This window comes from Camponotus vicinus, unplaced genomic scaffold, assembly GCF_025532165.1.
Source record: "Camponotus vicinus isolate PSW18456_S1 unplaced genomic scaffold, iyCamVici1.0 SCAF_9, whole genome shotgun sequence".
NCBI classification, from domain to species: domain Eukaryota; kingdom Metazoa; phylum Arthropoda; class Insecta; order Hymenoptera; family Formicidae; genus Camponotus; species Camponotus vicinus.
Genome location: NW_028141981.1, coordinates 9,909,365 through 9,932,920, shown reverse-complemented (window position 1 = coordinate 9,932,920; position 23,556 = coordinate 9,909,365). Strand labels below are relative to the sequence as shown.

The 23,556-nt window shown below is 40.2% G+C and overlaps 1 protein-coding gene across 6 annotated transcripts in view; it reads right to left on the bottom strand.

Annotated features, from left to right (window-relative positions):
* Positions 1-23,556, bottom strand: part of LOC145976668 (nephrin) — a 372,381-nt gene that overhangs the window by 287,249 nt on the left and 61,576 nt on the right. For all 6 annotated transcript variants that reach the window (XM_083107939.1, XM_083107938.1, XM_083107942.1 and 3 more), the window contains exon 2: positions 22,612-23,144. In XM_083107939.1, the coding sequence (XP_082964065.1) occupies positions 22,612-22,672 (61 nt within the window). In that variant the 5' untranslated portion in view covers positions 22,673-23,144. The remainder of the gene's footprint in view (positions 1-22,611; positions 23,145-23,556) is intronic.

Here is a 23,556-nt window from a genome sequence, read left to right as displayed (position 1 = left end):
ATCTAAATCATTCATACGATTTCTCGATAGAAGAGCGAACGCGTTATTCAAAGGAAATTAATCGAGAATTCGTTAATCGTACACGATGGACGAAAAAATGCGCGAATCAAATGTATATATTTAATTCTTTGTGGAAAGAAGAGGGGGAGGTAGCATTTTATATAAAAATAAAAATAAAAATCTCTAAATCTTACATAACAATTGAATTTTTTAGACGACTATAGATAGATAATTTAGACGATCACAAGCCGCTTTGACACTCGGATCTAAATCATTCATACGATTTCTCGATAGAAGAGCGAACGCGTTATTCAAAGGAAATTAATCGAGAATTCGTTAATCGTACACGATGGACGAAAAAATGCGCGAATCAAATGTATATATTTAATTCTTTGTGGAAAGAAGAGGGGGAGGTAGCATTTTATATAAAAATAAAAATAAAAATCTCTAAATCTTACATGACAATTGAATTTTTTAGACGACTATAGATAGACAATTTAGACGATCACAAGCCGCTTTGACACTCGGATCTAAATCATTCATACGATTTCTCGATAGAAGAGCGAACGCGTTATTCAAAGGAAATTAATCGAGAATTCGTTAATCGTACACGATGGACGAAAAAATGCGCGAATCAAATGTATATATTTAATTCTTTGTGGAAAGAAGAGGGGGAGGTAGCATTTTATATAAAAATAAAAATAAAAATCTCTAAATCTTACATAACAATTGAATTTTTTAGACGACTATAGATAGATAATTTAGACGATCACAAGCCGCTTTGACACTCGGATCTAAATCATTCATACGATTTCTCGATAGAAGAGCGAACGCGTTATTCAAAGGAAATTAATCGAGAATTCGTTAATCGTACACGATGGACGAAAAAATGCGCGAATCAAATGTATATATTTAATTCTTTGTGGAAAGAAGAGGGGGAGGTAGCATTTTATATAAAAATAAAAATAAAAATCTCTAAATCTTACATAACAATTGAATTTTTTAGACGACTATAGATAGATAATTTAGACGATCACAAGCCGCTTTGACACTCGGATCTAAATCATTCATACGATTTCTCGATAGAAGAGCGAACGCGTTATTCAAAGGAAATTAATCGAGAACTCGTTAATCGTACACGATGGACGAAAAAATGCGCGAATCAAATGTATATATTTAATTCTTTGTGGAAAGAAGAGGGGGAGGTAGCATTTTATATAAAAATAAAAATAAAAATCTCTAAATCTTACATGACAATTGAATTTTTTAGACGACTATAGATAGACAATTTAGACGATCACAAGCCGCTTTGACACTCGGATCTAAATCATTCATACGATTTCTCGATAGAAGAGCGAACGCGTTATTCAAAGGAAATTAATCGAGAATTCGTTAATCGTACACGATGGACGAAAAAATGCGCGAATCAAATGTATATATTTAATTCTTTATAAAAACAAGAGGGGGAGGTAGCATTTTATATAAAAATAAAAATAAAAATCTCTAAATCTTACATGACAATTGAATTTCTTAGACGACTATAGATAGACAATTTAGACGATCACAAGCCGCTTTGACACTCGGATCTAAATCATTCATACGATTTCTCGATAGAAGAGCGAACGCATTATTCAAAGGAAATTAATCGAGAACTCGTTAATTGTACACGATGGACGAACGCGCCGCGTTTTTGTCGGCGAATCTTAATACGTTTCGCGAAACGTACGGCAGAAAACGTACGGGAACGGAAATAAATGTCCGGCTCGAGGACAAACGATCGAACACACAGGATTCGCCGACGGCGGGTCGCAGATTCGCGGAATATTTACTCCGACTTCCGGCTGTAATTAAATCCGGTCGCTATCGAGAATGCACTCTCGGGGTGCAATACGACGAATAGGAATCTAGTCGCCGGGATATCTAGTCGCACTGCTTGACGAGTGTTTAAAAGTCTGCTTTTATCCTTTCGCGATCGGTAAAAATCGACAGACGTGGGTGTCAGCTCTCCTTCGCTCAGCTAACCGCCTAAATAATGCACCTGTTTATTGATAGACAAACTTTCCGGTCTGGAGACACTAAACTCGCAAACCCCAAATGAATAAGAAATGCCCGCGACGAGCGACAACGTCAATTACGCGGTAGCTCAGGATGATCAAAGGAAAAATCCATCTCGGAGAGCACGTCACGCGCAATTTATTTTCATCCCCCGCTCCAGAGATACTCGGCAAATATTTACGCGAGCAAAGAGCGGAGCGCGCGCGCGCGCGTCATTTTGATATATAAATTTATAAAGCATCGTTGTGTGTGTACACTCGTCGACTTCAGCCAAAATTTGAGAGAACCTCCCTTCATACGAGATCACACGTGATCCAAAACGATTGATTCTCGTCTCCTTTCTTTTTTTCTCTTTTATATTCTCGTTCCAAGGTAAACAGTTTATCGTACACGCACTTAGTGCCCATCATTCGCAAACAGCATTTACGTCTATTTAAACGAGATGATTTCGCGCAGCTCTCGTTAACGAACTGAAAAATCCCGCGGAATTATTCGACGATTCGAGGGGAGCAAATAACCGCCGCAGTCGCGGTCCCGCCGAGTTTCGCGACATTTCCCGTGATATTTCCCCCAAACGCGCGCTACGCCCAGGCTCGGAAATCCAGGAGCTTTTGTCGCGTCACGTACACGCGAGTCGCCTTCTCGTTCGAAAAAAGCTCGTCTTTGACGACAAACATCGCATCGAAAGCTTTCACTCGCGGTCGATGTTTGCACATCCCCGCATATGTACCCACGTATACATATATTCAGATACATACGTATGCACACATACATGTATATAAAATACATATTGCATAAAATATGGTTTGAGCGTATCTGAGTATCGCCTGCGCGCGCGCGCGCGCATTTTCGTACGCACACTCGTTTATTTGCGCGCGTCTCCGCGTATGACGCGCTATATCCGCGGTATCGGTCGCATGACAGGACCATCATATATAGAAAGCAAAAGAAATTTATCGTCTCCAAGAAAGTGGAGGAGAAGAACGAATCTCTTGTATAGATAAGTGTGCGCAACGGAAAATTTTGACGAAATAAACGCGCTTTTTTTGCTTACTTTCGCGTATAAAATATTACAGGATATTTCTTTCAAGTGTCGCACGACTCTCCAATAAAGCATAAAGTTATAAAACGAAAAGAGACATAGTGTAAAATGAAATTATAAAAACAAAAGAGACATAATGTAAAATGAAATTATGAAAACAAAGGAAACATAACGTAAAATATAGTTGTATAATTTTTTTTATATAATAATTTAAATACGCAGTGTATATAAGTTATATATAATTTTTCCATTTAATAATTCAAATATATCGCAAAAGTGATTAACTCCGTTGAATTTAAAAAATTATACCATCTATCTTTTCGTCCAATCAATCTACTTATAAAAACCAGCGTATTGAAAGAATCTTATTAAAAGAAGTTGTAGCGGAAAAAGTTTATAACTTTCACGAAGATTGATTAATTTTCCGATATCCTTCTTATCAATGATTTGAGATATATCAAGGCAATATTAATTTGGTGGAATAAAGTTTACTCGTTAGATCAGACTATAATATTGTTAGATGATTAAAAGGATCATTTATCGCGCGCAATAAGTTTATTGATCTCGACGTTATTTGCATGTAAAAAAATCACAAGATCTCCGTTTGATAAATACTTTTGATATTGCAAAGAATATATAAAAAAAAGAAGATTAATAATATATATAAAATTAACTATACCTCTGTCTCTATTAAAATAAATCAACTTTATGATAGAGATATAAAGAGATTTTGCAAGCTATTGTTTAAAAAATCGTCTTCAAAGATTATCCAAAAATTGATAAGAAAATAAAGGAAACCTGCGGACAATCGCAGATTCGACTTGAACGGAAGAAGATATCAGTGGCCGCGCACAATAACTGTATGTGGTTTATCTTATGATCCGGTCGACCGCCGCCGAGAGAGAAGCCCGAGGAGGCGTTGCTGCGGTACTTCGCAAAGTTCTCGCCACGGTTCGGTCGTTCAGAATTTACCGCTGACGCCGACGTCGGTGCCGCGTCCGCGAGAAATACCGTTTACGCCCCCTTTTTCGTTCGATCCTCGACGAATGGTCCGCGCGTCCGCCGTAGGGACAAACGGTTTTCACGGCGCGAAAAAGAGCGGAACAAGAGAACGTGTAGGGGCCCTCCGAGAAGGAGGGGAGGGAAGGGTGAAATGCCGCGCTGCGGCGAAAAGGAGTGCCGCGAAAAAGCGGGACAACGGGTCGAAGGGAGGCAGAGAGAAAGAGAAAGAGAGAGAGAGAGAGAGAAAAGGAAGTGGGACGCGCGCGATATAAAGGAGAGGGTGGACGCGACACCGATGGTGGTGCACGACGACGTTTGGAGAACGGACGAACGAGGGCGAAAGAGAAAGAGAAGAATTTCCTCCCCCGCCGCGGGGGAGTGGCTGGCGCGGAGGGGAAAACGTATGACTCCTGCGTGTGACACGCGGATTTCTGCCCGCCAATAACAATATTTATGAAACGCACCGAGATGTGCGCCGCGCACCCGGTGCTTGTCGTCTTGTTGATAAAGTATCTCTATTTCGGTTCTTTCTTTCTTGAAAGAGCGTGTCGCGTTGTATAATAGAACGTATTCTTTCTCCCTCCCCTCTCTCGATTTATTCCGAGCAAATAAAGAAATGAAAAGAAATCTTGTAATTAACATTGTATTATGATAACAAAAAATCAAGTCAATCAATAATATTCTAATAATATTCAATAATATTCAATAATATTCTAATAATATTCAGACAAAACCTGACAATGAAAAAGATCCATTAAAGTAAATATTGGAAAAATTTTGAAAAATTTTGTGCAATTTTATGCGATGCACTTTTATCCGTAAGCGACAAGACTGAAATAATGTCATTTTGCTTATGTAAAATATATATTTGAAAAAAGGTCTATTTGCGAATAAAAAATGTTTTTAATAATGTTTACTTATTATGAAAAATATAGCAAGAAAAATATTACATATTTTTTCGAAATATGCTGTCGTTTTGAATGATAAAAAAGAGGACAGTTACGTCGAACGATGTTGATATATATATACATATATACATAATAAACATCATTTAAAACGATAGTAGCTTAAATGGCAAATTAATGGAGCTTATTCCGTAGATATCGTTTATGAAGCAAACACCGCGAGCCATATTATCACATTCAAACGTTAATTAACGTATGTTGTTGAATGTAATACAAACTATTGTATTCCGCACACAGAATGACGTAAGGTGATTTAATTGTATAATAACTTGCATATACGTAATTACATTGACAAAATCATTCGACGCGTTTCGAAGCAACATTCTTGAAAACATGAATGACTGAAAAGGAAAAAGAGGAACTATTTTAGCGTCGCATCGTTTCTTTTATCTCAAGAATAACACACCGATCGATTCGAGGTGCATTAACATAAAATGCAGTTTCTCCAGTATTCGATCGCCTAATGAACTCGAGCGTTACCATATCCTTGATATCTCGATTGACCAGTATCCTGCCTCGAGCGGCGCACTCCTTACAGAGGATATGCTTGATTCGCATAATTCGACCGCTCATTTCCTCCACAAGTGTGCAAACTTGTTCTTAACGTGCCGTCGTCCCTCGGGAAGAATAAAAACAGGTCCGGCCGGTCCAAGAATCCTCGTGCGTGTTAACCCCTTCTCGCGCAGTTAGAATTAAGCGAGTTCTTGCAGCGACGATTCTTCCTTCTCGGAAATGGGACACCTGCCTAGTGTATCGCGTTCCTCGTTAACGTAAATATAATGAGAGAGAATCTTTCGTCTTTAAAACTCTGCGGGAGCGATATCACGTTGCGCATTATCCGCTTTAACTTGCTGGAGGTGACAACAAAGTCGCGCGCGATAAGAGACCATCTCGCTCCCTTTCAATCCCTCCCTCTTTCCCTCTCTCTCTCTCTCTCTCTCTGTCTGCGTGTTGGATAATTATCACTTCGATGGATTGTACGATTATCGATCGTACCGCATGGGAGAAACCGTCTACGCCCGCGGCATTTCACGCTGCGAGCGAGCCAGCGATCGCTGGCAACGTCACCGAAGGTCGAAGACACTATCGGTGAGCGAGATTAAAGGGAAGGTCAGGTGCATGGAACATACAAGGTGTTAAAAGGGACGCGGAGCATAAAAACTGCGGACCTGAAAAAAAAAGAAAAAAAAACAGCACTCTCTCACTCTCTCTTTCTCTTTCCGTATGTGTGCTCCTAAAGAGCAGCTCGACATTTACACACACATAGACTCGTGTTACTAATTGGCGGAAATTAATCAAACATGCCGCTTTAGTCATTAACGATAGAATTAAGTTCTATTTCTTCGTAAGAAAGAGACTGCGCCAAGAGTGCAAGTCTTGTAAAATAGCTCTCCTCTTAAGTAATATTCCACGTGTTTATGCATCGTTAATAATTAAACAAAGCGCGATATATGTAACGTTATAAAATAAATAAAGCGCTTTTACGTTGCGTAAAATTTTTTCAGCTGAAGATAAACGCTAGCGAGAAAATATATACATTCAAATATATAAAATTTCGTTCAACATCCATCTATCCGTAAAAAGCGCCGAGAGACAAAAAATAGAAATATATTTACTTATTTCTGCATTACAAGATTCAATTGAATAAAAATAAAACGATACTGCATATAACATGTCGAAGGATGTAAAAATGCTTTACAAATATATTCTTAGAGTGATATATGGATCGTTCAACGAGTGAGTTTTAACCCGCGCCCGAATTGTGAATTTTACTGCGGTGATTCAAATGATCACACAAAGTACATACGATACACACACACACACACACATATATATACATATATTTTATATATATATATATATATATAAAATGGCCTTTGTGTGTGTTAAAATATAATATTAAAATAAAACTGCACGATTGTTGCAAGCTCTGCACAATTTTAGAATACGTTAACCCAAATGTAATATATGTTCACAATCTGGCTTGTAAAAATTTAGATCGATAAAAATTTCAGCTTCAAGTTCAGTTATTTGCCAATCGCATATACGCAATACATGCAGGTGAGCAATTTCGAGTGTATTCAGCGGATATATTCCCGCGATAATAAAATTATACTGTAGTATAGGATTATATTTGCAAAAAAAAAAAAAATATATATATATATATCACTTGAAATCATCTTGAAATTTAAATAAAAATCCTCAACTATGGAATTCAAACAAATTATACGTTTTTTTCAATGATAAATAAATAAAAGGAGACTGTCTTTTTTATTTTCGCTCATCAATAAAAGTCTAAAAGTCAATAATAAGCAATTTCTCTGTCCGGTTGCTTGTGCTTCTCGCGTATGTAAAATAGCGGAAGATAATTTCGAGATAATCGTAAGTTCGTAATTTCAAAATTGCTGTGTTTCCACATGCGATACGTGACAATGCTTATCCGATACTCGTTGTCTACGATGATAATAGACGCCACGGGAAACTAAACCGCAATACACCCTTTTACGGTCTATCCTCATCTCGGGGGCGGATACGCCCCTCAAAGCCCTGGAATCTTCAGTTCCGGGTCAATGCGATCTGGCCGATCTGGCATCATGGTGGATTTCTCAGCAGACTTTTATTGATGGAAGTAACGCATCGTGGAAGAACGAGGGCCTGCGGATTGGATATATACGTTTCCCGTACGTATCATTCACTTAGGATCCCGAAGCGTATCGCGGAACTAACGTACTTGACGTTCGTTAAGCCAGGGAGCTGTCGATACGAGCGATCTCTCAGATCCACCAACAAAATCCGGTCGCGAGAGTAACGACAGCGAACGACCGAGAGAAGCCTCTGTCGGATGTTGAATTTCCAGCTCGATACACGGCAACCCCTCGCGACGAGTAAGAAGAATTCGATTTAGATCGCGGCCAATCGCGTACGTCGTTTTCGCGAAGCGACGTGTAAAAATTCACCATTTTCGCTCGATATGCCAACGTAAAAATCGCTTTTGCGACAATTTTGGTCTCGCCCGACTTGTCTCGCGTTAGAAACAAATCGGCAAAGTTTCTCGGCTGATTCACGGAGGAGACGTTTCGAGGGACCGAATTGTGTAGAGGTAAGAGTCGGGAATGAAATCTCTCGAATACCGTGCACGCGACAGAGAATAAGCGAAATGTAACGGCGAGGTGACGTTTAATCTGCTAAATGAGTACGCTTAAAGCCGGCGCGACATTTCAAATGTGTCATCGGCAGTAAACTGACGTTGATCGCGCCACATTCGATAGATTGATTTATCCCTGTTGCCAGGACATTGTTACGCAGCGACGCTCGCGATTCCGAAGGCAAATGGATGCGTCGGCTGGCCGTCAATCTATTAAAATGATTAATTTAATTTATCGCGGAAATTTTCACTGGCTCTCCGTCTATTTTGAGACGGCCGATGTTTTCACATTTCGAGAATGGTCCGCGACAGTTGGATGAATGACAGTTGGAAGAAAGAGGAAAATTGAAATATTTATATATTAACCCCTTCACAGTCCAGCGAAAAGAAACTTTTCGTGCCAAAAGTGTGTTGAAGAAAAAAGTTTTTAAAATTGCATGAATACGTCAGCATAAATATTATTGAGGTCGCCGAATCCGAATCTGAAGCCAGAATTACAAAATTCAAAATGGTGAATCCAATATGGCGGATCAAAATTCAAAATAATTTTGGATTTCAATAAAAATGTGTATCATTTTTGGGGTTGCAAAATCCAAACCTAATATCAGATTTTCCAAATTAAAAATGGCAAATCCAATATGGCGGACCATAGTTCGAACAAATAGTTGACATACATAAAGGTTGTATATTTCTCTCTTCAATTATTTTTAAATCCCGCTCTCTGCCGAACTCAGAGTCACGAATCGAGGACGTGGCGGTTATTGACTCCGTTTTTTTAATTTTTTTTATTTCTTAAAAACTGGTATACGTTTCCACTTCTGTGCAAACAGCTTGATTTGATAATTCGTGACTCTGGATTCAGCAGATAGCGGGATTTATAAGTAATTGAAGAAAAAAGTGTACATCTTTTATGTATGGCAACTATTTGTTCTGGTCCGCCATATTAAATTTGCAATTTTTAATTTGAAAAATTTGCAATTTTTAATTTGAAAAATCTGATATTAGATTCGAATTCGGCGACCCCAAAAAACGATAAGAAACCCATTTTTATTCAAACCCAAAATTATTTTGAATTTTGATCCGCCATTTTGAAGTTCGAAATTCTGATTTCAGATTCGAATTCAGCGACCTCAGAAACCTTAAAATACTCAAGGACAATCAAATCGTAACAGTAATAACATGTTTTTTTCAAGATGCCCCTATAGGGGCCATGAAGCAAAAGTGGCACGAATTTTTTTGGCCCCTATAGGGGTCCCTGACAGTGAAGGGATTAATATTTGCGACACACACACACACACACACACACACACACATACATACTCAGTCGGGTCTCTTTGGCAAAGTAAAAACAAGAGGCAAGAGCAAAGTGCCTGCGACAGATTCGCTGCCTTTGCTTGTGAAATTTGTTCAGTCATATTTATGTCCCTACAAACGCTTTCCTCTCGACAATGTTGTTGACGATGACGGTCACAGGTGACGGCGAGCGCTCGACAGGAACAATAGTCGGCGTGCGTAAAGTTTCGTCGCGTGCACGTCACGCGTACTCGGCAGATACATATGTATATAATATCATGCAAATACACACGTCACCTGTTCGTGCATCCGTCAAAGATTTAATTAAACGTATATTCAAAACTGGCGCACGGATAGATTTTACTCGGGCCGCCAGCGACTGTCGAAGAAACTTGGCACGGCATATCGCGCGCCTCGCCGCTTATAATGCTCTTTAATTAGCGTGGGAGCATTTCGGCTTTCGCTCGAGCTCGTCCTCTCCTCGCTCGAGCGAAAGACCACCCTCGCGAATCGTCGCGACGTCGTTTCCGCGACGCCAAAATGCGATGCAGCGCATAAATAGACGTGGAGGGAGAGAGAGAGGGAGAAAAAAGAGAAACTCTCGCTAACTCGCCGAGAAATTCAATACCGTTTATTCCCCGAGACCTTTATACGAGCCGAGCGAAGCGAGCGATGACGAAAAGGAAGTTGAACTTTGCTGCGGGACTCGAAACGAAAGTTCCAACGAATGTAAGAAGCCCTACGTGACTTGTATCCAGAAGCGAGTAAATAAATAAATACACGAGGAGAATTATGGTAGAGAGGGTCTAAATCAATTTTCGTAAAAATATCGCAGTTGCTGCACATGTTCTATCGCTCTACAGAACGAGTATAGACTTTTTCGCAACGTTTACTTCATCATCGGATTCAATCGTATTAGCCGTATTAATTATATCGACAATATCGATCGGGGCGGGAAACAAGCCGATGCATTATTCGCATTCGACTGGCCCAGGTTTCGAGACAATGTTTACGCATATTTGAGCCGAGAGGGAAGAAAATCCAGGGGGGAAACTTGAAAATAATAAATTTCTATCAGCAGCTCTCGATCTACCGTTGGTAGGAAAAAAGGAAACGCGTGTTCTACCCGCCTATAACTACGCTCAATTGCTCGCATCGTTAAGTGCAATCGCTCGCGTAGCGTCCGACTTGCGTGTTTCCATGCATTTATATCGCTAAACGATGCCTACGATGTAATTGCCGATTAAAGGTCAACTAAGACCTGTGTAAGAGATACATCGGAATGATCCTCGCTCGCTCCGTAGGTGGCACACGTGTCCCGCGATACGCTTGATTACTAAATTACGATGCACCTGCGCCGATGCGTGGGCGCATGTATGTACATACGTGCGCATTACAATGGTACGAGGATGCATCATCGATTGCTCGAGTGTAATGTATCCGAGCCGCCTCTCTGCGGTGGTCCGCGATCGAATTTCTTCGAGCGGTCGATCGAAGGATGCACCATCCACGTAGCCTTGAGAGAGAGAGAGAGGGAGAGAGAGATGCATGCTCGCCGGAGCATCGCTTACCGAGCAATTACCCCGATCTATCGTAGAGAAAATTCCGCACGGCATCCCCTTAATTGGATGCACCTTTCGTGCGTTTCTCACGATCCTAAATGATGCGCGTTGAAACGCCGAACGTTCGATCTCTCGAATGGGAAGATTCGATTATGCTTATTTAAGCGCGCAATTATACCGTACAAATGCAGTAGATGGACAGCTTGTAGCTTTATAATAACAATGTGTACGCGTCTCTATCTCGTTCTTGCGTAAAGTGCCTTTGAACCGTGTGTTTTCTCTTTATGAAATACACTGACGAGAGAGAAATTTAAAATGGTGATTTTTTTTTCACACATGTCTAATTTTCCTTCTCATAATTTTTTAAATAAGAGAAAAGGAAGAAAAAAAGGAAGGAAAAATAATATTAATATACCTATATTTAATTTATATTTTACCAACTACATATGTGTACGCACATGAAATATATACATTACAGACATTTGAGTGAACAAAGGCACATTGATCAAGTTTTTAAATTTACAATGTAATTAAAGTACTCAAATAATTGTCGATAGTAATATGTGCGTTTAAAATGTAGTCTTCATACTCTTTTAAACATTGTACTTTGTCAATGTACGCGAACGATCGGTAATAATCCACGTTGATTAATTAATCCGGTAATTCATATTTTGCGCTCAAGAGCCTCGCAAAATACATTGCGAGAGATACTGCGTCATAATTTCAGAGATAGGAATAAATTAATCTTTGCGAATCACACATATCCGAGGGACGTGTCTCTCTTTAGAAAAAAATATTTCCTCCTTCCTCCCACGCACATCCCCCTCCTCCTCTTCCTCCACCCCTCTTCATCTCTCCGCGCTGTCACTTTCTATATTTTAATTCATTATATCCTCTCTCGTCGCATTCCAATATTTCGCGCGAAATCAAGCGCAATGAAAACCGGTATCTCTCGAAAGCGGAGAGGACCTTCCATTTCGACAGAGACAGGAATCGCGGGATGTCGAAACGGACGTTGTCGCGCGAAAAAAGAGAGGGTGGCATCGATCTAGGGGGGGGGGGTCGCCCGCGCGATTTATAATATCGTCATCTTCGTTCCGATAAAGCGACAGAGTTCGTTACGCCACGAAATTTCATCCGCGCGGGAATAAATTTCGACCTTTCGTCGAACGGCGGACGATCTTATCGGTTCTGCCAGCCGGCGTGTCGCTAAATTATGAAGCCCGGGCATATATATACGCGAAGCTACCGATATCCAGCCGCCGCCACCAGCGACAGCCGACAGCGCAGATAGAAGGCGAATGGGGAAAAGTAAAAAAAAAAAAGGCGAAAAAGAAACAAAAAGGAATAAGAGAATATGAAAGATCCGCCGCGTGCTGTCCGACGTAGTTAAATATGTATGATAGAGAATGGCCGTGTGTGGGTGCGCGCGGACGCAACAGAGTTTTCACTTTTCACTCCGTCAAAAAACCACCCTCTCGCTCATGCCGATCCTCGCCAAACGTATAAAGACGAACATATGTGTCGCACAATTTGGCATATGAAATGTTTTATATTTCCAGCGAGCACACATCATCGCGAGTTGTACCTATATAATATAATACCGGTTATGTTTTGACGGAGAAGGAACGTATAAAAGAGAAATCTATTAATAAATATTATGATTTTATATCGCTTCAGTCTCGTGATAATAATATCGTTAAATATGTTACGTTAAAAATATTATATAATGCGTAAAGCACTATAACGTTTGCATGCGAAATTTGAAACTCTAAAGATTCCAATCATCGATGATGTTTGCTGATAAATGTAATATGGAAGCTATTATAAATCAACTGCTATATTTTATTGGCTATCTTTCTCCTTCTTCATTTGTCACTTTCTCTCTCCCCCTTCCTCCCTCTCTCTCTTTCTATCTATCATCTCTATTCACAGTCCGCTTCCATTATCATCTAACCGGAAGATTGGTCACGCGAGCTAATTGAACCAAAAATTAAGCTCAACTCCATCGATTAAAATTGTTCGTAACTTACGAGAGGACCGTGTAAACGTCGGTCAAGGGTAGTTGGAAAGACATCTGATTAATAGTGAAACCCGTCCCACGCACGCTCTAGCCCGAAGGCCAACGTCGGGTTTTTGCCCGGAACATCCATCCGTTCCCTCCTGGAGAGCCCTCGCAACTATTGGGTCTCGTTAATTAAAAGTTACCTAATAAACCGTGCCGCGAGATCCATTTCGCGGCGAGATGTGCAAACCGGACCGTCGCGCGGGCACTTTTGCCGCAAGAATGAACGTCCTTCGATTCTCCAAGTGGCTCCGCATAATAATAGCGTAAGATTAATTAAAACATGAGATCGACAATATGCGGTTGCGCGCATTTTCGCTTCCCCGTTTTAAAGTTACAAACGACGAAAATTAAATTTCAAAAACTACTAGTTTTTTTTAATTTAATCTCTCAATTGGATTTTTTATTTAAAAGAATAAACCAAATTTCAGCTTTAATGAGAGATTTAATTAAAAAGATTGATTCGAAAATTAAATAATGTCACTTCTTTATATTGAAAAATTAGCGTTTACGAAATTCCAAAATTTAAGGAGTAACAACAAATCGAAGCGCGCATGAAAAATACATGAAGAGTGGTAATAACAATTTGGGGCGACGAACGATTCGAGTCACGAGGGATAAAGGTACGCGGTAGTAGTGTAAGTGGCGTAGACCGTAAGACTTCCGTCGGCGTGACAGAGAAAAGGATAAATTGAAATGTGCGATGCTACGAGAGAATGTCGCTACATCCACCCACACACGTGTGTGTGCTTCTCGCTACGTAAGTAACTGCGGCGGCGGCCTCGTGCCAAACAATTTGCAATGCTGAAGCGAAAAGTTGTTGAGCTTTACCACACAACCCCTTCTACCAACGAAAGAGAAGGGAAAGAGTCGACCCCGTAGACAGAAGTCGTCGTCGAGCAGACTCAAACGGCGAGATGGCGGAGGCTACCTTAAGTAGACGAAAAGAAGTGACGCGAGACGAGAAGAATGGGCGCGGAAGGAAGGCAAAGAAAGGAGACTTTCAATGCAACGACGATTCCAATTCACTCTGATACGCGGTTTGCTTTCCGTAACCTAAGAAAAAAGTCGACTCTTACATTCTCTTTCTCGCGTATTCCATTACTCGTCCTTCTTTCAACTTCTTGTACAGCTTGTTGCGCCCCTTGTTTCATGCCATTTTTGCCTCGTATATCGAAAACATGCCTTGAACATTTCTTTATATAATAATGAATTTCATCTCTTAAATCTCTCGTTACAGACGCGGTACCTATAAGCATGATTTTAAGAAGCTTGATTTGACTCGAAATAAAATAGTAGTTCTTAATTGACACGTGACACATGCCTTGGAATAATAATACTCTAATATTTATGTCACATATCAATTTCATTTTCCAAATTATGCATATGGCATTAATAGAAACGACTAACAAGGGAAGTTCGGCAAGTCGAAAATTCAAAAAAATCTGAAACTTGGCATAATTTTAAAGTAATATATCCTAATAACGAAACCATTTTTTGTTGGTGCTAAAAAACGGATTTAGGGGTATAACCAACCGCTAGAAAATCGATTTTTGCGTTCCGAAGTTGTTATGAAACAGCGAACAAATAAGTGTAGTAGGCAAGTAGCGTGCGTCTTTATTTTATTTCTCAAGAACTAATTTCCGCAACATAACTCTAATATTCATGGTTGAATTTGGCGTAACACATAAGCTTTAAAATATATATAATTTAAAAATGTTTTCAAAATATAAAAAATATTGAGTGGTGAGAGTATTTTGAAAAATTTTATCATTTTTAAAAAATCCAAGTACGCAATTGTAAAGTACATTTAATGCCATAAAACATTTGTTTGAGCATAGAAATCTTTTATATTTCTATTCGTTTCGATGATATTCGCTTCGGAACGCAAAAATCGATTTTCTAGCGGTTGGTTATACCCCTAAACCCGTTTTTTAGCACCAACAAAAAATGGTTTCGTTATTAGGATATATTACTCTAAAATTATGCCAAGTTTCAGATTTTTTTGAATTTTCGACTTGCCGAACTTCCCTTGTAAGTGATCTACAAGAATGTAATAAAATGAAAAGACACAAGGATAAAATTGTGCAGAAAATATAGAAAAAAAAAAAACTCGCATAATAAGGTTTATATTACATTTGTCGTACGACAAATTTTTCAAACATAATTGATATAAAATAGAAGATATCTAGAAAAACTTGAGAAAATATAAAATACATCTAGAAACGAAATAGAAAATATCTAGAAGCTCGAGAAATTTTTCTCCTGCAGTCAATCAATATGTTTAAAAAATTTGTCGTATAACAAATATAAAACAGCTTTTTTTAGATTGAATTTTTCCTCACAATACTAAAACATCATGATCGAATTTTCTTATTAAATATGAAAATTTCAAATTTGGACGGAAAAATTACTCCATGAGAGAATTCAGTTGCAACAAAACACATTTCATAATTTTAATGCAAATGTTTCATCGTTTAATAATGCATATAACATTAATTAAAACAGATTTTGATAAAATCAATATTTTAATATATTGTTCTAAATTCTTGAGAATCAATATTGTCATCGAAATAATCCAAAACATGTATATGAAAATGATATAAAATCAGTCCAATAGATCCGTTTTATAACATTTCCGTTTATAATTCATATAATACAGTAATATCAAATAGTTTACGTAAACAATGGGAAAATTTAGCTATGTTTATATGCATGTGTTTATGTAATACGATTATCTTGCTCGCAGTGGATATTAAATTCTTACTGGATCAAATATGAATTTCCAATTAAATATGCATCCATAAACATACCTCGTATTTGATCGCTATAAGCAACAGCAAGAAAAATATTATCCGATTACTGTTCAAAAGAGATATATATTCAGTATGATCTCTTTTACAAATAATGCAGTAACAAGTTTTTTAGCTTTCTCTTCCAGATGTTCAAATAATAGGATTCCAATAAATCATCTACATGAGAAAAATTGCGATGTTTAATACGACACACACGTGTACACGCATTCCGGAATATTCTGATAATAGTTTATAAAATCTATGCAAGATCTACGCATGATTTTTTTTCTTAACATCCCTCGCGAGATCTTTCAATTGCGATATACGCTCGCGCACACACATACATACAGAGAGAGTCTCGACTGTATCGGATTTGTGTAAACTATCGTACGCGATCGGTATCAGGACAATTCTCTACGTATAACGATCGCGAGTGGAACGGCGTTAATACATGTACTTTATCGCCGTTGATCGGTGCCACGGAAGGGCTTTAAACTGCGGAAAACTGGAACGGCATACGGGGACGGGAGTATACGTGACTGCCAGCGGTGCCGGTATAACGCGCATACGTGTACAATTCTCCTCGATTAGTTTAGTCGCGGCGGGAACACGTTGCCCGCCCGCGCTCCTTGTCTCCGCTTTTCGGCTACAGCCATCCCCCTGCCCTCCACCCCCCCCCCATTTCCCTTCCTTTCCATTCCCCGGGAATAGTTTACTCCCCGCGCGTATGCAAATTCGCTGTCGATCACAAATCATTACCGCGCGATTCGAAAGTTATCCCGGTAATCGCGATAACCTCGGACCGTACGCGGAGGAAATTCATGGTGCACATGCAGAGAGTTCTGTATCGAATCGATACAATTAACCCTGCAAACCACAATGGGGTTGCGCGCCGTTGTATTGGCCAACACGACGTTATAATTGCCGCCGCTGTCGTGGACGGAATAGTTTTATTCGTCGCGCCACCCAACGGCCCGGATTTATGATATTTAATCCTGTCATAAGCACGCACGCATTATTCTCACCATTGTTGAAATTAACCTTTTTTATCCGCCGAACGTGATAGACGTTTAATAGATTGGTTTCACGAGGACCGAGCTCTTTATTCCCGACAAAAGCCGTGAAATGTGCTCGCGAAACGTCAAAGTACAAATAACTGCGCTGGAAAAAGCGATGAGCTGTCTTTATTCAAGCATCATGCAATTTTACCGGAACAATTTTTAAACAGCAATATATGTCATTTTAAAATTTCATGACATTAAATTAATTCAATTATATAATTGTATTAATATTAATGTTAGAAAAATATTCTTCGCGATATATACATATATGAGAAAATAAAATAAAAATACACAAATGTAAAGGAACGTAGCTGTAGACGTAACATAGATTGCATTGCCTTAATAGTGCGACGCGCAAGCAGGGTTCTCCGTGACTTGGTCGCGTCTGTGCGAGGGCGCAGTAAAGATTAGCGCATTTCGTGAAGCAAACTCTTTGACGGTACGTGAAACTTATCCCGGGTATCCGAGAGCTTTAATAAGGCAGAGACCGTGCTGCGCCAAGTTCGCGATGTAAGCGCAACGGTGCGGGCAACGCCCGTCTCATCCCTATTTCCGTGCCGTCATCCGAAAGCCCTGCCCTGACACCTTCTCATCGCCATCTGCGCCCGATTCGTCTCACGGGCCAGGTAACTCGCACCTGGCGCTGCAAACATCGACGAAATTCGTCGAACGAGTCGTACCGGTTTGACCGGTCGTGCACTTTAATCGAATCGCGAAAAGTGACATCGTTTCTCTATAAGTAGTGACCTCTCCATCTCTCTCCTTCTATTTCGTAATCGTTAATTTAATATAATAAATTAAATATAATATAATAAATTTAATATAATAAATACAATAAATTTAATATAATAAATTTAATATAATAAATTAATATAATAAAATAAATGCGAATGTGTATTCGTACATGTTGAAGAATGGAAAACAAAGGGAGAAAAGGGAATAATTTTTTACATGAAAATGTCTCTCTCTCTCTCTCTCTCTCTCTCTCTCTCTCTCTCTCTCTCTCTCAGCGATCCAATTACTCAAGACGACCGTCATCCAGGTAAAGCGACGGAACAAATTATTGTTATCGTTACTATCTAATCTATGAGTAGAATTGATCCACCCCCGGGACTTGCACGTTTCCCCCCCCCCTTCTCACCCCCCTCCACTTACTCGTCCACAACTATTTATCCAAGTCTTATGCTTTCCTCATGCATATCTGCCGTCTCATTATCGCTCGTATAGCGTGAGGAAAAGTCGCATAATCACTTAATGGCCGTTTCTCTAAAACTCATTAATTTTTTCTTTACTCCGTATAATACGGTAAATGCTTGTATAACAGGATTCAAATAATTAATGCGGAAAATTGCAATCGGTGCGCCTACGCGAAGTAATAATAGGATTAATGCGCATTTAACATTCATCTTACAAAGTAATACATCGATCTCTATCGATTTATTTATCTATTTCTCTCTCTACCTCTCTCTCTCTCTCTCTCTCTCTCTCTCTCTCTCTCTCTCTTCCTGAACCTGCCAGTTACTTCAACCAATTAAAAAAAAATTTTTCTCTCTCCTTCTTACATAAAATATATTTCAATCATTTCTTTGAAAGTTATTCCAGTGAAATTTTCAGGCACCACGAAAATTTGGCAAATTCTATAATAATAATCCGTACTGTACATTTAATTGCCGAGGTATCTATAGACCTTCTGCGTCAGTACTTGATATGTATTCGCAAATAATTCGAAACGTGACGTCTTCTGAGACGTTACGTCTGAGAAGGTTATAAACGGTATCGCAATTCACGAAACGTAATAGCGAAATGGAGAGAAGGAAAGGGATGAAAAGGACGAGGTTTTAAAGATACATCGCGATTTTATGTCGTTGCGTCGTGAAACGCGATACGGAGTTTCTGTAAATAATGGAAAGAGAAATCCCATGCGCGCCATTTCTTGCGCGCGAATCAAACTCGCGACGACAGTCGACAGACAGTCTCCGTTATTTTTAATAAATTACGTACATTTAACTAGTTTATCTCAATTATTTTTAAATCATCACCTGCATAATAACTATTTTCCGTAATTTCGATGTAATTTATGCGCGTTATTATTGCTCTCTCTTTGACCTGTATCGAAAGAAATATGCTCAAATACGTATTTCTAAGAAAGATTAATGTATCACCCGATGGATCAAACAATGTCGGAGAAGACAGAATAACCTCGCGGATATTTTATACATGATTTTACATTATTAAATCGCCCTGAAAGAGACACTTTAGTGAAACCACTGGAAATAATATCGACTTTTTATGGAAAGTAGGCACCCGCTCAAAGAACTCGGCTATTTACTTTTTCCCCTTATTACGCTACCAATTTAATGTACCTAACGATTGCATCTCCGACGAGTCATTTCGCCATCGAAGGCACCCCTCGGACGGAAACAGCGAGAAGGAGAGAGAGAGAAAGACGGACAGCGGACGCGATTCATCGCGTAGCAACTCGCCGTATTTATGAGACGGGAAGTTGCGTGTCCCCTCTGGCTCTGGCAGGGAAAAAACTGGACACGCGCACGCCGTCAACCTGTTCGCTCGAGGAAGCCCCGTAAAGGAGCATACGCGACCGTATGGTGACCATCTACGAGAGGAATAACCAAGAAGAGCGACGGGGATGGGACGAGGGGGACCCATGGGGACACATGTCGGGGACACGTAATTCGCCGACCACGCCTCGATGATCGTGCGGCACGCATGCGGCACACACGCATGTACGCACGCACGCACGCACGCACGCGTGTGGCTTGGATTCGATTACACAAAGGTGATGGCTCTTGGGGTTACTTGCCCTCGTCGAAAAAAAAAAACATGAGAGATCGCGGAGATAGCACCCCCTCTCACCCCTGTGCGACAAACGATTATGAGAAGCTAAGATCATAGGATCAAAAGCCCAGAAGCGCAACTTATGTACGACGAGAGCTAGATCCATCAAATATCAAATAGGATTATGTATGTACTTTGACTCCCGCAGAGGTAATCTCTATCATCTTTTTAAACAGAGCGCTGGATGATTTTTAAAGAGCGTAAAAAGCATTGTTTAGCACGAAATGGACATCGTAAAATGATGGAAAATTGTTGAATATATATTCTCTCGCTATAAATATACAATAATTAAACTAGATAGGTAAACTATGTAAAGGCAAAAGAGATTACTGTGTTGAAATTACGAATAATAAGCCATTTTCATACCGGTATTATATTATCCATTAAAAGTCACAAATTTAGCCATAGACGCGGAAACGCGACAATAGTATGTCCGCCATGAATTCATGCATATTATGCGAAAATTATTTTCGAAAAATTGGGGTCTCGTAAAAAGTTAATAAGCGCCGGGCTATATTATTTGCAACGTAGGAATAATGTCGCGCATAATTAAATGTGCAAATAGCGAGCGAAACCCCGGAAAATCAATTTAGTGAAAGCATCCACGACTTGTAAATGCCACCGATAATGCTTGTGTTACGCTAAAACAAGATATTTGTGTACCAAGATCATCGATATATATTTATATAAATATTTTAATGACAATACTAAAGGCCAAAGTAAAAAGAAAGCGATTTGTGAGACACTGATATAAGCACTGGTTGTTTTAATCAATTCTTACAGTGAGTTCAAAACTGCTATAAATACTACTGTCTTTTCATATCTACCTTTATGAAATGGAAAGACACATTGGAAAAAATGTCAAATTATTTCGTCACATCCTAAATATGGCTCGTAAAATTGAGAATAACAAGAATAAGAGATGAGAAACAATTTCCGGTGTTTAACGATGTAATCCGTGACAAGTATAACGAACGTCAATTATTTGTACAATTATCTATTCATCCAAAAAATAAAGATACACGAGTATCGCTTCTAGTCATTCGTTCGCGCATATCCCATCGATAACCGATGAAGTCTAAATTTAACCCTACTTAAGAAAAACGTAACGAGAATTAGGCGCGAAGGTATTTTCGGAGTCATAAAATTCTCATCGACGCGAGGAAAGTTTCGTCGGGGAAAAACGTCCAAACATATTCCGAAAGAGATACGAGCCCGAGGTATAAAATTTCCTACCAAATAAACATCATCCCGCCCTGAGAGTGCGCATCCCAGCCGCTCTTATTTCCGTTGCCGTTTCCGCGTTTCTCCCGCGCTTCAAGAGCGGGCGATTAAAGAGAGAGGAGCTTCTGCGCGAAGGGGAGTCGAACGGGAAACGGGACGGGAAATACTCCCGCGCAATATTGCGGGTAATGCCCGTGTGTGTGTGTCTGTAAAAAACTTGGTTAGTTTAAAAACAAAAACACCCTCCCTCCCTCCTCCACCCCCGGCCGTCCCCCCTCCCGGGAGAAAATCGCGCGGCCACTCTGGCGAAATAATATTGTTGTTGCTTTTAGGAAGCGTCCTCGCACGACGATGATTAATGGCCGACCCGCGACAATGGGTAGACGTCAGCAGATACGCGTGAAACCACGGTGTTACACGGTGAATGTCGGCACGTGTGCGCCATTGTTAGGGAAATAGACTTGAATGGTGTGTTAAACAAATTTCACTCGCGAACGAAATATCCGACATGGATGAAAAGTTGCGTCGTGCAAGATTCTATACCGACGACAAATGTGATTTATCCCGCGGCGATAAGCTCGTACAACGTAATACGAAGAATCCCAGTATTATCATGTATAGGAGATTTTGAGCGTGTATGAAAAAAGCTTTTACGAGAAATTCGCGTAAATTTTAAATATTCAACGTACCATGTATTATTAGATTCGTAGAATATCTATGAAAGGATGTTGTCGAGTTATTTTTCAAGAAATAATTACAATGCGCAAACTTATGGGATACCTACTGATATTTGAAAAAATATAGAAAAAAATATTATCGTTCTCGATAAATTAATATTAAACAGATACTGTCAATTAGAGGCTTATAATTTTTTAATCCGCAGAAAGAACCGTGTGTGAAAAACTTTCGCGAATTACGAAGCGTTTATATGACAGAGGCGTGCAATTAAAATTCGCGTCATCTTTGCGCCGAATTTTGAATTCTACTTTCTGCTAAAAGATTTATGTGTACATAAAAAGTTTGGCAAATTCGCTTTTGCAACTATATTTCTAGCCAATGATGCAATATTAGGGTTGAAATTTTTGCAAAATACAGTACGTTACAGCTAACTCGCGCAATAGAATCCATTTTTATACTTTGGATAAGTAACGCCAATTAAACAAATTCTCTAGCCTCCAATTTTCATCAGCGGAGGGTAATTTTCTTTCTTGAACAGCGCTTTACGATTATCATGTAAGTTATTATCGCGTGATTAAATTAGCGAGAAATCTCTATAAATTTTAATTTTTCGTGTAAAACGAAAGACACGTTTTAACGAATGGGCGCCTTTAATCCTCGCAGGAGAAAGAAACGAGCGATCTTGTCGGAAAGATCCCGAAAACGGTCTCTCGCGTGTACAGAGAAAAATATCGCCAAAGTACAAACCGGCACCGGGGTACACGGGGGGCTAGAGCGGGAGAACGCAAAGTAAGACATAATTGCGCCATAGTGGGGAAACGAAGAGTAAGAATAAAAAAAGATGAGGAATGCCGGGCAACAGACTGACCTTGAGCACGGACGACGGTGAGCAGGCCGGCGAGGAGAACGATCGGATGGCACCGCATCATCTTTTTCACCTTCCTTCCCGCCTCGAGGCTATTTTCACCCGGCCGTCCTCCAGCTCGTCTTCACTTTTCTCGTTTCTCGCCGCACGCGTAGACAGGTCCGCTTTCCTCTCACGCAACCAAAACGAGAATACACTGCTATTACGTTCTTCTCGTCCTTCGCCCTCTCCCTTTCTTTCTCGCTATCCACTCGTCCCCCTCGCGCGCGATATCCGGTCTTGCTCGCGTGCCGATCACTCGATGGTATTTCCTTGGTACCGCTCGCGACTCGATCGCCGTTTAACGTCACGAAAGATCCTGCGTTCAGCACTCATATCACTTGTCCCCTCTCGTCCGCTCGCCCGATCGCGAGAGGTCCGGCCGCGAATTACCTGGGCGCGGTAGAAAAGTGCTTCTTTGTACGGATCACGTCACCTGTTCACTGATGATCGCGGATCCTCGCGATCCTCCGTCGACGTCCGCTCTCGCGTTCGTTCTGGAAATAGAGAGGAGAGCTGTTCGACTTTATCACCGCCAAAGCCGATGGTAAAACGCAATAATGGCGCTTTATCGCGAAGAGTGGCAGTCAGGGTCTCGAGCGTCGTCTTTCTCAATTTGGTCAGGTCGTCCTATTTCCGTATCTTGAGGAAAACCCGTCCGGATTCGCGCTTCAACGGGAATCTCTCTCGATCGTGGCGCGGGATATTAAAGCGGCGAGAACGGAAGCGAAAGGGATCGCCGACGGGGATATCGCCCGATGGATATAGACCAGTGGACCAGCAGGAGACGATGAAACGAGAGGACAAACTCGCGCGAGAGGATCGTCCGCGCGAATTGTCCCAACTTTCGCGTCCTAGACTCCAGTGATGGGATAAAATATAGCGACATGGTGATGCTCTCTCTCTCGC